General features: G+C 52.4%; 1 protein-coding gene across 1 annotated transcript; it reads left to right on the top strand.

Annotated features, from left to right (window-relative positions):
* The first annotated feature begins 9,106 nt into the window (after window positions 1–9,106).
* Window positions 9,107–15,607, top strand: SERPINA10 (serpin family A member 10). The gene is given in 7 exon segments (XM_053447931.1): window positions 9,107–9,122; window positions 10,114–10,185; window positions 10,188–10,293; window positions 12,724–12,776; window positions 13,221–13,318; window positions 15,265–15,354; window positions 15,356–15,607. Coding segments are annotated over 7 exon segments (687 nt in total).

The raw sequence follows: 15,607 nt of genomic DNA, 5'->3' as shown, positions 1-15,607 counted from the left end.
TCATGCTCTGTCTCTCTCTGTCCCAAAATAAATAAACGTTGAAAAAAAAATTAAAAAAAAAAATACTAATATATATATATATACACACACACACACACACACATATATCATAACACCTTTAAAAAGAAAGAGAGGGGTGCCTGGGTGGTTCAATCAGTTAAAGGTCCGACTCTCGATACCAGCTCAGGTCATGATCTCACGGTCGTGGGATCAAGCCCTGAATGCCCTGCTTGGGATTCTCTCTCTCCCTCTCCCTCTCTCTCTGCCGCTCCCCAGCTCACAATCTCTCGTCCTCTCTCAAAATAAATAAATAAACTTTAAAAAAGAAGCAAAGCAAAACAATCTTTCAAAAACGAAGTCAGGGGCGCCTGGGTGGCGCAGTCGGTTAAGCGTCCGACTTCAGCCAGGTCACGATCTCGCGGTCCGGGAGTTCGAGCCCCGCGTCGGGCTCTGGGCTGATGGCTCGGAGCCTGGAGCCTGCTTCCGATTCTGTGTCTCCCTCTCTCTCTGCCCCTCGCCCGTTCATGCTCTGTCTCTCTCTGTCCCAAAAATAAATAAACGTTGAAAAAAAAATTAAAAAAAAAAAAAAACGAAGTCAAAAATCAAGATTTTTTGGGGGCGCCTGGGTGGCGCAGTCGGTTGAGCGTCCGACTTCAGTCAGGTCACGATCTCGCGGTCCGGGAGTTCGAGCCCCGCGTCAGGCTCTGGGCTGATGGCTCAGAGCCTGGAGCCTGTTTCCGATTCTGTGTCTCCCTCTCTCTCTGCCCCTCCCCGGTTCATGCTCTGTCTCTCTCTGTCCCAAAAATAAATAAACGTTGGAAAAAAAAAATTTTTTTTTAATAAAAAAAAAAATCAAGATTTTTTTTTTTATTGTTTAGAGAAACAAAAGCTGAGAAAGTTTGCCACCTTCGCTAAGAAAATTTTTAAGCAGTTCTTTAGGCTGAAACAAGATTCTAAATGGAAATTTGGACCCATACAAAAGGGTAAATATGCAAATATATATAAAATATTGTTTAAACATCTTTAAAATATAATTAACTGTCAAAAGCAAAAATAGTTACCAATTTAATGCTGCAAACTCCAAATGCTCGCTTTATCGCGGCTCTGCAAAAATGGATCTGGACAGGATATTAAGCTTTGTCAGTAGAGGGCGCTAGAGAAACGTTGCCAGAGGAAGAGGTTTACCCTCCTGGTTTGGGGCAAACAACATTAAATGAGATAAAAGATAGATGATAGATAGATGATAGATGATAAATAGATACATAGATAGAAGACAGCTGGACAGATGATTGATGATAGATAACGAATGGATAGATAAGTATATATCTTGAGAAATAGGAATATCTTGAAATAGGAATATCTTGAGAAATAGGAATACTTCCTTAAATATGCATATTTATACCTTTCATATGTATATGGAAGGTATATCTAGACCTGAATCCTCAAGCCATCATCTTAATAAGAAAACACTAAAGGAGCACCTGGGTGGCTCAGTCGGTTGAGCATCCGACTTTGGCTCAGGTCATGATCTCACAGCTCGTGAGTTCGAGCCCCGTGTCAGGCTCTGGGCTGACAGCTCGGAGCCTGGAGCCTGCCTCTGCTTCTATGCCTCCCTCTCTCTCTGCCCCTAACCCACTCACATTCTGTCTCTGTCTCTCTCAAAAATAAATAAACATTAAAAAAAATATTTTTAAGTAAACTTTTTTTTTAATTTAAAAAAAGAAAAAACATGCCTACTTGCAGAAGGCATGTAATGTACCTGCATTACCCTAGTAAATCAGGGATAAAAGAAACTCACGTAACAAAAGAATTCAGCAAGCTGTCAGGATATAGAATCAACACGCAAAAACAAGCACCTTCATATACACAAATAACCAGTTAAACAAATAACAGAGGAGGAAATCCAGTAGCAACCAAGAAAATACAAGACTTAGAAATAAACAAGGGGCGCCTGGGTGGCTCAGTTAAGCGTCCAACTTCGGCTCAGGTCATGATCTCAGGGTCCATGAGTTCAAGGCCCGCGTCGGGCTCTGTGCTGACAGCTCAGCCTGCTTTGGATTCTGCGTCTCCCTCCCTCTCTGTGCCTCCCCCGCTCGCCCTCTGTCTGTCTGTCTCTCTCTCTCAAAAATAAAAACAAACACAAAAATTTTTTTAAAAAAGAAACAAGAGGGGTGCCTGGGTGGCGCAGTCGGTTAAGCGTCCGACTTCAGCCAGGTCACGATCTCGCGGTCCGGGAGTTCAAGCCCCGAGTCGGGCTCTGGGCTGATGGCTCGGAGCCCGGAGCCTGTTTCCGATTCTGTGTCTCCCTCTCTCTCTGCCCCTCCCCTGTTCATGCTCTGTCTCTCGATGTCCCAAAAATAAATAAAAAACGTTGAAAAAAAAAATTTAAAAAAAAGAAACAAGAAATGTGAAGAATCTACACTGAGAAAATGATGACACTGCTCCTTAAAGATGCAAAATTAGACGTGAACAAATGGAAATAAGATGCCTCAATCACCCAGCTATCAGTCTTCCCGAAGTTAATGCAACAATTCAATGGTATTCCAAAAAAATAACAGCAAATCTTCTTTTTCCTGGAGATAGACAAGATGACCTTGAAGCCCATAGAGAAAGATAAAATGCGATAGCCAGGAAAACCCTAAAAAGGAAAGTATATGGGGGAGCAGGGGATGGGGAGCATAGGGGACCAGCTCGAGCAGAGATTACAGCAAACCACACGGATTCTCTAATTAAGTCTGTGGCACTGGTACATAAATACGTGGGCAGCCCAATGACGTAGCTTGGGAAGGCAGGAAATAGACTCCAGGCCCCGGGAAGACCTTTTTCTTGTAAGGATGGCTGTCATGGGAGTGAGGGCCTAAATCCGGGATGATCTGATCTGAAGATCTTTGCCTTAATTACAGCTGCAAAGACCCTTTTTCTCAATAAGGTCACCCTCACAGGTACCCGGAGTTAGGACTTGGACGTAGCTTTTTGGGAACCACTACTCAACCCAGGACATGTAACAAATATACAGATTTGCTTTTGATCCAGAAATTCTAGGGATTTAACCATAAGACAAACGTCTCACAACTTGGAAAAATAACCTGCACAAGGTTATTGATGGGAGCATTGTTTGTAATTGCAAGACACTGGAAGCTACTCCGAGAGGATGACCCTTCTCTCCGGGGACCTTCTTACATGATTTAGACTACTGGAATAATGTTAATGTTCGATATATTCAAAAACAAAATTAAGTGAGCCACACGAGGAAAGCCCTAAAAGCCAATGAAAAGAAAAACGAATGAATTCAGACGTATCGCAAACAGGGAACATAATCACACTGAAGGTGAGAAAAAAGGACTCGCCCAAGGAACTTCCAAACACAGTACTTGGACAATATCCCCCCAGTCTGAAGAATAAAAGGAACACATCTTGAAGCCTTCTTTCCGCGCTTGTTTTTCAAAGTGGCGCGGGGTATAACAAATATAACATTACGTGTATGTTTTGTAGGGTTAAGCAAGAAGAAAGGTGCACATATGGAATGGGGGAAGCCGAAAGAATCCTGCGGGCTAGGGTGTGAATTGGACGTATAAACTCATGGTTTCCAGTACGTTTCTAACATCTACGTATACCTGGGACAATTCGAACATCTAACTAAATACACACATGAATACATCTCCATATATAATAAGACCAGTACTGTATGAAAATGCATGGAATAAAACTGAGCCCGTGAATCTATCCTCAGAATGTTAATAAATAGGAAAGGAATAGTGAATTTAGACTACCATCCTAAAATAACCGATTCGGGCAAGAACGTTCAATGGATACACATCTGGGAGCAGGAGGAGTCTGGCAAAAAGCAGGATATTTAAACGTGTTTCAAAGTATCTCCTCACAAATCACTTATTGCAGAAGGAGACACGGTAGGTAGATATTGGGAGAAGTGGACATCACCTCAACCAAGTTACAAAAATAAACATGGCCGGGGCGCCTGGGCGGCTCAGTCGCTTAAGCGTCCGACTTTGGCTCAGGTCATGATCTCGCGGTTCGTGGGTTCGAGCCCCGCGTCGGGCTCTGTGCTGACAGCTCAGAGCCTGGAGCCTGCTTCGGATTCTGTGTCTCCCTCTCTGCCCCTCCCCCACTCACGCTCTGTCTCTCTCTCTCTCTCTCTCTGTCGAAAAGAAACATTAAAAAAAATTTTTAATAAAAATAAAAAAATAAACACGGCCAATTAGGGACACACAGACAGCAGGTGCCTCTGGATGTGATATTCGGAGAAGGACCCAACATTTTTTTTTATATTCCTGCCCCCAAAAATGTATCATCAGAGGCCGATCGAGGGGCTCCATGAGACCAACCCAAACTGGGAACCGGGAAAATAGCCGAACTGAGCCTTTCAAAATGTCAACATAATGAAAGGCACGGGGAGAGCTGAGGAACACTGTCCCAGATTCAAGGAGACCGAGACTACACGGCGCATAAAGCAGACAGCCCTTGATGGGCTCCCGCACTGAAAATTAAAATGTCACAAAGGACGTTGGGGGGTCACCCGAAGAAACTGGAGTATGATGGCAGCTTCAGGTACTGTAACAATATTAAATGTTTTGGAGTTGATCATTTTGCTGCCATTTACATTAGACAATATTCTCACTCTCCGGGATACCTAACCATTTCAAATGGTTCAGTATAAGACAGTGGGGGTGGGTCACATGCAGATATAGACATAGAGAAGAGAACCATAAAACGTCCGTGGAAAATGTCTAAAACTCAGTGACTCTGGGTGAGGGGTTACAGAAGGGCCGTGTAGCTATTCTTGCAGTAAGTTTGAAATTACTTACAATAATTGTTTAAGTTAAAAACTGAAATAAATAAGTAACGGCCAGCAACGTAACCGAAAAATACAACCAGACAGGTCACAGTCAAGAACAGGTGAGTGCCCACATACGTGGTATGTGTGCGTGTGCAGGGGTGGGGGGGTGGAGAGGGGCCAGAATCACGGTGAGTACCTAGAAGTATCCTACTTTTAGGCAGTCTAGCTCCCGACCGACCTAAAGGCTCCCTCCTCCCCCAGCCCAGAGTCCAGCCCTGTGTCCCCGTGTCCTGGGTGCTGAAGGCTGGACCAGAAGCCATCCCCTGGATGGGGAACTTCCAGCCGCCCTGGGGAGAATGTCTGTGAGGTCCTGAACCTGCATTTCTACTGAAGCGAGCTCCCTCAAGATCATTCGGTAACTAGGCAACCATTCCTTCCCAACTCCCACCCCCACCTTTGCACGTAGCCCTTGGACTCCTGGACAGGCTATCAGTCCATCCCTCTGCCCGGGGCCGGGCCATAAATCATGCCGACGGCAGTTCCCATGGCCATGCCAGGCCCTGGGCCAAGGACCTGCCACAGACATCCCATTTACTCTTAGAACAACCTGACCGTGAAGCCCGTCCTAGGATTCTCTCCATTCTAAAAATGTGTGCCTGTTCCCACAGCTGTTAAGATCCTGTGTTTGACTCCAGCCTGACTCCCAAGTTTGTGTGCTTCGTAACGAAAGCAAAACTCCATTTCCAAGCTGGACCCACCGCTGGGGTTTAGCCAGGACGCCGGGACGGGGTCACCTAGAGCTGACAGGCATGTGCCGATCTGGGGAAAGAGGCGTGGGCAGAAGGTGGGTGAAGGAGCGTGGGCTACGAGCGTCTGCCTGCCTTCCTGGCACAGGACAGAGGCTCACGGGCAGGGACGGTGGGAGCTGTTCCAAGCACCGGGCGGAGAAGGAGGTTGAGGCTCAAACGACAAACGGCACCGAGTGGGGAGGGTCGTCCCCCCGCCTCAGCTGGACCTCAGGGTAGCAGCATCCCCATACAGACTCCAGACACCCGGCTCTGCATGGCACCCGGGGACTGGGAGCTCCGGGAGCACCTACGGATGGCACTTGGGCACCTGCACCCGTTTCCATGGTGGCACAGCAGCTGTGGGGTGCCGGGGCATCTAACACCAGAGACCCCAAGCAACGGGAGACCTCACCGAAGGCAGACGGGGTGGTGAACGGGAGAGGGGCCACGGGGCAGACATCACAGCACAGCGGATGGTTGACAGACTCACGTGACACATCCCTGGGGAGAGACCTGGGACCGGAGCTGCCCAGGAGCAGGTGGGGGTGGGGCTGGTGAAACGTGAGCGGTGTCTGTCCGTGACCTTGACCAGCAAGGACATATTCCACCCCACCCAGCCATCTGCCCTTCTCCCCTCTCCAACCTTGTTCTGGTCCCTCATCAAAAAACTTCTTTTTATTTCCATTCACAACCTAAAATCCATTATTTCCAACTCAGAAAATAAATAATAGGGCTTCCAGAATCAGATCACTGAAGCCCACCTCTGATCTTACTTCTCCCCTGCTCTAGAACCTTCAGTGGCTCCCTGGTGCTCCCTGCCCCCAGATCACGGCACTCCAGGAGGAAAAGGATCTTTCTTCCTCTACTTGCCTGTACCCTAGATCCCGCCTCCACTGGGGGCCCAGTTCAAACCCTACCGCCCGCACACAGTCAGGGAGCAAGTAGCTTGAGTGCTTCCCGGGCAGAAGGACCATTTTCTTAGTTGACGTGTGTTGCCACAGCAGGCGGTCTTGCTTCCAGCAAGACCTTGCCTTGGGAGACACAGCACTGCCTTTGGAGCCGGAGGTCGAGGTTCAGATCCCGAGCTCTGTGCCCTTGAGCGAGGTTACCGACCTTTCTGAGTATCTGTTTCTTGGTGCCCTATAAGAAAACGTTATTTCTCTCCTACTCAAAGGTTCTTTTGATATCGCCAAAGAAAAGGCCCATCTCAAGGAGAGCCTTGTTACTTAGTCTCCCGGGCTGGGGTGACTGCGGGTGCTAACCAAACTCCTAGTTATCCAGAAGTGGCTCCCACCTCGCTGACCACCGGCTCGCAGCGCCGGGCTTCTTGGGGCAACGCTGCGGGCCTTGCCTGAGCCATCAGCTTTGCAGGGCTGGGGACAGAGCGGGTCCCTCTGCAATCTTGTGAGGCGTCGCGCAGCCGGGTGAGGCAGGGCAGACGATCTGGGGCAGAAGCAGGACACCAGAAGGCGGATGGGGATGAGGGAAAGAAGCCGGTGGATAAGCGGCGGGAGCCTTGCCCCGTGCGCATGCGCGTCGCAAGGACTAGGGACGCCTTTCCTACATCGTGCTACCCCCCTCCCCGAGCCCTGCTCGTGATCTGATCCACGCACAACCACTCACTGCAGCCTCTCACTTCGTTCCTGAAGCCTGATTATGCCAATAACCGGTCTGCCTTGTTTTTCAGACATTTAGCCCCTTGGGTGCCAGCATGAGTTTGCTTTACAAGCCCCCTTGATCTGGCCCTGCAGGGTGACTTCTTGCCTGAGGGAGCTCAGGAAAGGTGCTACTGTCTCCTCTGAATTTACTCATCACCAGGGGACCAGGTCAGCTCTGGCTCCAGTGCTGGCAGGAAAGGCCTTGGGGGGGAGGGGGGGGCGCTGCATTTCCTCCTCTGGAAAGTCCAAATCCCGGGGCTGCATGACCTCTTGACGTTTATTCTGGCTCGAACGTCGTCATGCAAGGACTAGCGTGTACCACAACTTCCTACCAGGCATCGAGCTCTTCATCGGCACCCCCTGTGTAATCCTTACCGTGGGGAGCCCGTTTTATAGTTCGGAAAACTGAGGCCGAGTGAGTTTGGGGGGCTCGGCGGTCCACAGCTGGGAAGGAAGCCAAGCTAGAGTGGTAGGCACTGAGTTTGGCCTGCTGGGGGCAGCGCAGGACTCCTGTCCTTGCCGGCGACACAGAGCTTCTGAGCCGCACTTCCTGGGGGCCGGAGCTCCCTGTTTCCACCTCCTTGCTGGTTCTGGGTGCTGCTGACATAGTCGCAGGCCAGAGGGCCATTCGGGACATTTTACTGGGCGGCGGGTTGGGGGGAAGCAAGCCTGGAGCGGCTGAGTTGCATTCCCCAGTGAATATAGTAGGGGGGCCCTCACGCTCTTCACCAGTACACCCCGCTGCCTTCCCTTCTAAAGAAAGATCCATCCTGAAATCCTGGCAGACGTTGTAAGAGCCTCACAGGTGGTCAAGTGCAACACAATGACTTCCACCCTGCGTCCGAAGCCTTCCGTGGACACCCTGCTCCAAGTCCGCTGGTTTCTCTCAGACATTTGGCGAAGCTGAACTCCCCACCCCCCCGACCGCCAGTCTGCAGGACTTAGCCCCTTCCTCTGCTGCTGCAAGACAAGGCAGATGGGAAGGTCAAGGCTGGCTCCTGCGCTAAGCCCAGAAGCCCATCTGCCCCCCTCACTTTGACCTCATCGGGCAGTACTTCTCCACAGAGCAGATACACAGCAAGGGAATGCTGTGGAATCTTGTCAGGGCACTTGGGTTTTCACAAAGATTTGAGGAAGTGCTATTGGCATTTAGTGCACGAGGGTCAGAGACGCCAGACCTACTGGACCACGCAGGACCGTCCCTCGCAATGAAGTGACCCAGGTCCCACAGGACAGATGTCCCACTCACTGCCAGTCCCCACGGGTGAATGATGCTCACAGTTCCGGGATGTTTGATTTCGTATAAAAATGCCAGCTTCCCCCACGGCTTTCATGCCCACTGGATTTTCCGTGAAGACAACCACCGTGTAAATCAGAGGAAGGTTTAGATTTTGTGATTTGGAACTTGACCAAGTCTGACTCACACTGCAGAAAACCTTACGGGGGGGACTGGTGGGCAGGTCTTAATCATCTCTGCCCCCGCCTCCCACGTGGTGCCCAGCCCTGGGAGGGGGATCCAGATGGCCTCCGTGGGACCCACCATCGCCTTCCTTCACGGGAGGTGCTCAGCCCCTGGAGCAGCTCCATCCCACAAGGTGCTGGAACCTACTAGAGGGCCACCTTAGGTGGAGAAGAAGATACTCACGTTGGGGGGTGGGGGGTTCTGGTCACACCCTGGGTTGGAGAAGGAGCTGGGGAACGTGGGAAGCCGGTCTCTGTGTCTTTGCACTTTCAGAAACACCACCTCCGAGCAGGATGTTAATCAGCAACAGTCCACTGGGGGGCGTGCTTTGGAATAGCAAACATCTGCTGCAAACCTTAACCTTTTGCGTCTCTTCTCTGAATGAAGGGCCTTCTTAGGCACCATGGGGCCACTCACTGGTAAGAGCCAGTGGATCAAAGGCCTTCAAAGGTCCAGCCGGTGAGGTATGGGGGAGAGATGTTCTCGTTGGCTCTGGGTGGGCTCCACGGTGAGGGGGTGGGTGTCGGGCAGTGCTGAGCCCTCCCCGCTAGACCGAAAAGGGCAGGGGCGGGTCAGAGGCATGTTACAGACACGGGGCTCAGACTCGTGAACTGTGAGATCGAGACCCGAGACAGAGACACTTAACCCACCGGGCCACCCAGGCGCCCCACCTCTCAGGTTCTATTTAGGCTGACGCTTCCCTTGGTATACTTGAGGCACCCTGGCGCCTAGAGGAGGAAGGTGCCCCCGCATACATTCTGTTCTGTTCAGTAGGACGACGTGTGTGGAGAGCGTACCAGTGGCCTCCTCCGATTCCGCGGCTCTTTGTCAGCAAGGGACCCCGCCCTCAGAACATCCTAAGCAGCGGGCGGACGGGGGAGGTCACCCCGGTGCCCCTGTGGTCTCTGCTGATGCAGGGCCGTGCACCAGACCGAGCGGCGGTCAGGGAGACCCCCATGAGGGCAGAGGCGGGGAGAGGCCCCCAGCCCTCTGGAGGGCTGGAGTCCGCCCCAGGCAGCAGGTGTAGAAGGAAGTGGGTTGTTAGGGCAGCAGCTGGTGTGAGAGTGGATCTTGTTCAGGTCCAGAACCGTGAGGGACCGGTGGGAGACCCTCCCTTGCCTCCGTGTGTGATTGCCGTCGGGCCTGTGGGTGGACGCGTGTTTTGCCGGCCGGGGAAAGAGGCCCGGGAAAAGCTGGTCTTCGGGGGGCTGATTTCGCCTGCCTGAGCTTGGTCCAAGCCAGCCGGGGAAGGCCAGGACTCCCGTAGTTGGCGCCGGAAGGGGGAGAGAAGCCGGGCCCCCTACTACTCGAGCGGGCCGGCTGCTCTGGAGGTGGGCGGCTTCTGCAGGGAGCTCTTTTCTCGCCCGCCCAAGGAAACGGCTCCCCGCTTTTGACGCTCTCTTCACCAAGGTGGACGAGTACAGGCAGTCAAGTCCACGACGTACAGGGCGGGCGAATTTGCCTCTACCTTTGGTAAGAATTTTCTTGTCTGCCCTAGGGAGGAAATGCCACCATACTGGTGGGCCTTAGGGGGAAAACAGGTGACCACCTCGCCCTCGAAGGTCGCCTGCCCGCCACCCCCGTGGACATGTGCCCCGGAAACACGAAAACCAGGGACCGCTCTGCCCTCACCCTACAGGCGCTCAGCCTTCCCGTCCTTACAAGTGCTCACAACCCCACGGTCCAGGGCCCGTGTCCCCCTCGGGGGGCGGGCTCCCGGAGGCCAAGTGCTCCTTCGTCCTGTTGTCCGCTCCAACCCCTGGCACTTACTTAAGGTCGTCCTACGTGCCGGGCGCGGTGATGCATGCACGGGCCAGCCCTCAGGGCGCACAGTCTAGTGAAGGGAGACAAGCAATATGTACATTGTAACAGCGCAGGGAAGGAGAGGGAGGGCAGGGGCCATCAGGGCAGAGCTCACGAAGGCGGGAGCCGTAAGCAAACCCCGGAAGATGAAGCGTGACCCTGGATCTCTTCGGGGAGAGGAGGGTCACAGGCAGAAGTGAAAGTTCTGGGGGAGGAGGGTGCCTGGTGGGTTCGAGGACCCGCAGGGCAGCCAGGGGGGCTACAGCGGCGGGAGAGGTCAGGGATGAGCCAGGGGCCTAGTCGTCCAGGAGCCACGTCACAGGCCCCGGAAGAGTCTCTGGCCTTCCTGAGGAAGATGGGAAGCCACCGGAGGGGTCGAAGCAGAGGAGCAACGCGGTGTGACTTGTGTGCAAGGGTCACGCAAGCCGCTGCACTGAGAAAAGACTCGGGGCGGGGGTGGGTGGCGGTGAGGAAGCAAGAGCGGTCAGGAGGTCACTGTGACACTTGGGCACGTGGGTGGAGCAGGGGGCACGAGGAGCAGTTAGATCCTGGGACCGGCAGGAAGCTAGAGGTGACGGGGTGTGCCGTGCAGCGGATGCGGGCGGGGGACAGCGAGAGGGAGGCAGAGATGATGGCCAAGTTTTGGGCCTTAGCAACGGGAAGGCTGGATTTGCCGTTTCCCGAAATGGAGAGACCGTGGGAGGGACAGGTCTGGGCACACGTTCATAGGTTCAGTGCGAAACGTGTGGATCCGAACTTCTCTGCATCAGGGCGCCCGGGGGGCTCCGTCAGTTGAGCGCCCGACTTCGACTCAGGTCATGATCTCGCGGTTCGTGGGTTCGAGTCCCGCGTCAGGCTCTGTGCTGACAGCTCGGAGCCCGGAGCCTGCTTCGGATTCTGTGTCTCCCTCTCTCTCTCTCTCTCTCTGCCCCTCCCCGGCTCGCTCTCATCTCTCAAAAATACATAAGCATTACAAAAACAATGTTTTGAAGAAAGATCTGTAGATGCCCAGGGGCAGCTGGGGCCGGAGCTGAGGGCCAGGTCCAGGCTGGAGAGGCACTTTTGGGAGTCACCAGTACATAAACTCAATGAGAAGGGGGACCCTGGACGGGGTGACCCAGGGAGGGGCCGGGCGCCCAGAGGAGAGTCGGGAGCACAGGGAAGCCCCCCCCCCCCCGCCCCCCGCCATGTTTGCGGAATAAGCTGATCTGCCCACTGGGGCACAAGGCAGGGGGGATTCCAGAGCGGTGCCTTCTGTGTCCGGTCAGGCCTCGGCCTAGCAAGGTCTCGCCTTCCTTCATTCCTGTCTTCCCTCCTTAGCGCTCAGCACAGGCCCTCGCGTGTAATAGGCCAACGAACATTTGAACACACCGAGGTAGAACTCAATCTCCGAGGCAGGTCACGTCCTCAGCTACATTCCTGTCTGACAGCCCAGCCCACCTCCCACGACCTCAAGAGAACGAAGGGGATGAAGAGAACACAAGGAGAGGAATACCTACTAAGCCCCTACTAAGCATCAGACGCGGTTGGGAGGACGTAACATAATTTCATTCAATCCTCTGAACAGCCCGGTGAGAGGGGTGTGGGTGTCTTGGGCTAGATTTCACAGATTAAGAGCCTGGGACCCTAAGACTAATTTGGTATCAATTCGTATGTTCACGCATTTCCTTTCTGAGCCACAGAACTCATTTTCGCCAAACAAAACATTCTGAAAGGAAAACGCCGATACATAAAGGAGGGAGAATCGGAGATTCTCTGGCTAAAGGTGGGTAGCGGGGGTTGAGGTTTCCTTCACGGCCCTCCTACGGTCCATCCCGACTCCTAAGACTCTTCTGGAATCCGGGGCCTGCAGAATCCAGACATCGCACACAGCCACCATCCTGGAGTCTGCAGGATGGCTGGGAGCAGCTACTCGGTTGGTCTGGGCTGTCTCTGCAACACAGAAGTGGACGCAAAGCGTGTCATTCTCTGCTGAAGCCAGTGGGCGTCACCGGCGGGGAAATAAAGCAGGAGCGGGCCGGCTGAGGCTGAAGCGATCCGCGTTTGCTAAGTCCCATCTCTTGTCTGGGCTGGACGGTTACAACAGAATGGAACGAGCCACGTGTACAGTCAACCGAGAGACACTTGGGGATGGAAACAATCTTGGAGGAAGGAAGAGAGACATCGTGACCGTTTTAGTGTTCAGAGTCTCTGGCTTTCGTCTACATTTTACCACAGAAACATGGAAGTTTTCTTCCCAAAGTTCCAGCTAGATCAGAAGTAGGAGATGCGGCGCCTGGGTGGCTCAGTCGGTTGGGCGACCGACTTCGACTCAGGTCACCATCTCGTGGTTCGTGGGTTTGAGCCCTGCGACGGGCTCTGTGCTGACAGCTCGGAGCCTGGAGCCTGTTTCAGATTCTGTGTCTCCTGTCTCTGCCCATCCCCCGCTTGTGCTCTGTCTCTCTCTGTCTCTGAATGAATGAATGAATGAATGAATGAATGTATCTTGGGCGCCTGGGTGGCTCAGTCGGTTGAGCGTCCGACTTCTACTCAAGTCATGATCTCATGGTTGGTGAGTTGGAGACCCGCCTCAGGCTCTGTGCTGACAGCTCAGAGCCTGGAGCCTGCTTCAGATTCTGTGTCTCCCTCTCTCTCTGCCCCTCCTCCGCTCGTGCTCGGTCTCCCTTTCTCTCTCAAAAATAAACATTAAAAAATAAATAAAAAGTAGGAGATGTATGAACTGCTTGAGCAGATGGTAATTGGAAGAATCTTCCAACTCCAGGCTGACCTATGTGACCTCTCCGTTGCTTCCAGAAACTGGAAAGTATCCAAGGTAAGTCAAGATGCTTCATTAGGGCCCAGTCCCTAAGTATGAAAGGTGATCAAAACCAACAAATATTTTTGCACAGTGTTTAACATCGATTAAATGCCACGCTGCAGGAGAAAATTAGATTTAAAATTACACAAAACTCGAAACAGCATTCAAGTTGGATATTTTGGTCATTTTGAGCTACTTTATTAAAACATTTAACTGATTTAATTTCTCTTATGTGGATTTCTCCCTCTTCACACTCCCAACGCTCAAGATTTCCCCCTGAAATGGAAATTGGGTCACAGACTCATTAAAATTGCACGGAGGGACACCACTTTCAAGATGAAAGAATCCCCCAGAGGTCACCTGGCCCAATTTCCCACCCCTTGGGGAAGTGCCCTCTAGAATATCCCTACAAAATAGCTGTCTGGTTTTCATTCTTTCGATGCTTCCAATGACAGAGAACTCACTAATTCTTTGAAAAGCAGCTCAATCCACAAATGGCTAACATTGTTTTTGTTATACGGCCCCCCCCCCAATAACTCCTCCCTAAGTAACTCATGCTCTTTGGCCTCAGTTCTGACTCTGAAGCTACTACGAGCAGGGTTAGTCCTCTTCCACACGGAAGCCCTCCTGGTTTGGAGGGGGGGGGGGCTGTTGTTCAGAGGGGTTTCGTGCATCGCGGGTAACCGGTTAGCATTCCTGGCCGGTGTCACTAATGCCAGCAGTAACCCCCGCTTGTTATCGCAACCAGGAAAACGTTCCGCCATCTCCCACCACGGTCCTTCGCAGGTCTGGAGTCTGATTCGTACTCTCCCATACAACCGCAGTTTCCAATTCTGCGGGAGATTTTAAAGGGCACCTAGTTGGCTCAGCAGGTTAAGCGTCCGACTCTTGATTTCCGCTCAGGTCATGGTCTCACGGTTTGTGAGATCGAGACCTGTGACGGCCAGAGATCGAGACCCGAGTCAGGCTCTGTGCTGACAGCGCGGGAGCTGCTGGGGATTCTCTCTTTCCTTCTCTCTCTGCTTCCTCCCCCCACCCCACTTGTGCTTTCTCTCCCCCACCCCCACCCCCGTCTCTCTCAAAAATAAACTTTTTTTAAAAGAAAAAGGTAACCACTTAAGCAGGACCCAGTAGGCTAACCATGGCCTGCAATCAGGCATTACCGTCTCAGGGAAAATAAGACAAATAAACACGACCACCCTGCAGACTAGCACCTCAAAGAACTTCTGCTGTAAACACATTTAAAAATGAAGACGTGTGCTGTTTTACAGTTTAAATCGCAAGCCATTAAATATTCTCCTCCTGTTTACTCTGGAAAGTAAATTTTCACTCCAAGAAATTAGAGAATCTCTAGGTTAACCACAGATGTCTTCACTATCTTCCCTTACAGAAGTTACGTACGTACATCATTTCCATCACAGGAGGTTTCTGGACAAAAGGGCCTCCCAAACATGACAGGCAGAGGGAGTACGGGCAACCGGAGGGACCCCAGGGACCGCCTCGGCGCTGCACCAGGTGCCGGGAAGCTTCTACAGAAGAGTAACCACGCCCCTGCCCCCGCTTTGCCTGCCAAAAGGAAGGTCAAAGTATCCCGCGGTCCCAGGCAGCTTGAAAACCTTCTTGAGGGGAGGCATCAGCCGCTCAAGAGTCAGCAGCACAAAGTACATGCTCTCCAACCATTTGTGTATGTGATGCATGTGTGCATGAACTGGCTGGGCAGAGTCCCCTGGGTGCACACCCACAATGTACCTCACACTTCGGGGTCCCTGGGGTCTCCCGGTATTGTTTCGGGCTTCTAGGCCAATCCCTGGTACCGCCTCAGACCGCTCCTCTCGGCACAGATGAGCCCTGTACCATTAAACCCCGTGCGTGGGACCGTAGCAAAAAACGTCAACGGGCTCAACCAGCTCCTTCCCCTCCACTGCCACACAAATGGTCTCCCGCATCATTTGCTTTTCCAGGTTTTACAAAGAGCTGGGATTGAAGTTGATAAAAGAGGAGCTGAGGCAGTGACGGGAACCCTGTTAGAAACGACTGCTGATTCCATGCCTCCCCATCATCCGAATAGACCAGCCACGTCATTTCATGATCTATGAAGAAACCTCTGGAATGCTTCTATTTCGGGGCAGGGTGGTGAACCCAGCTCTCCTACGATTTCAGACACGTGTGAGTACACGGTGCTCCAGGAGACGCCGGACCCGAGGTAGCCGAACCCACATGGGTTATTGGCACCTGGCGGCAGAAGAGAGTGTCCCCCTCGGCCTCTGCTGGTCTGAGCCATCCTCAGATAAATCCGACTATTAA

Source organism: Prionailurus viverrinus, chromosome B3, assembly GCF_022837055.1.
Source record: "Prionailurus viverrinus isolate Anna chromosome B3, UM_Priviv_1.0, whole genome shotgun sequence".
Classification (NCBI taxonomy): Eukaryota; Metazoa; Chordata; class Mammalia; order Carnivora; family Felidae; genus Prionailurus; species Prionailurus viverrinus.
This window is presented reverse-complemented; position numbering and strand designations above follow the sequence as displayed.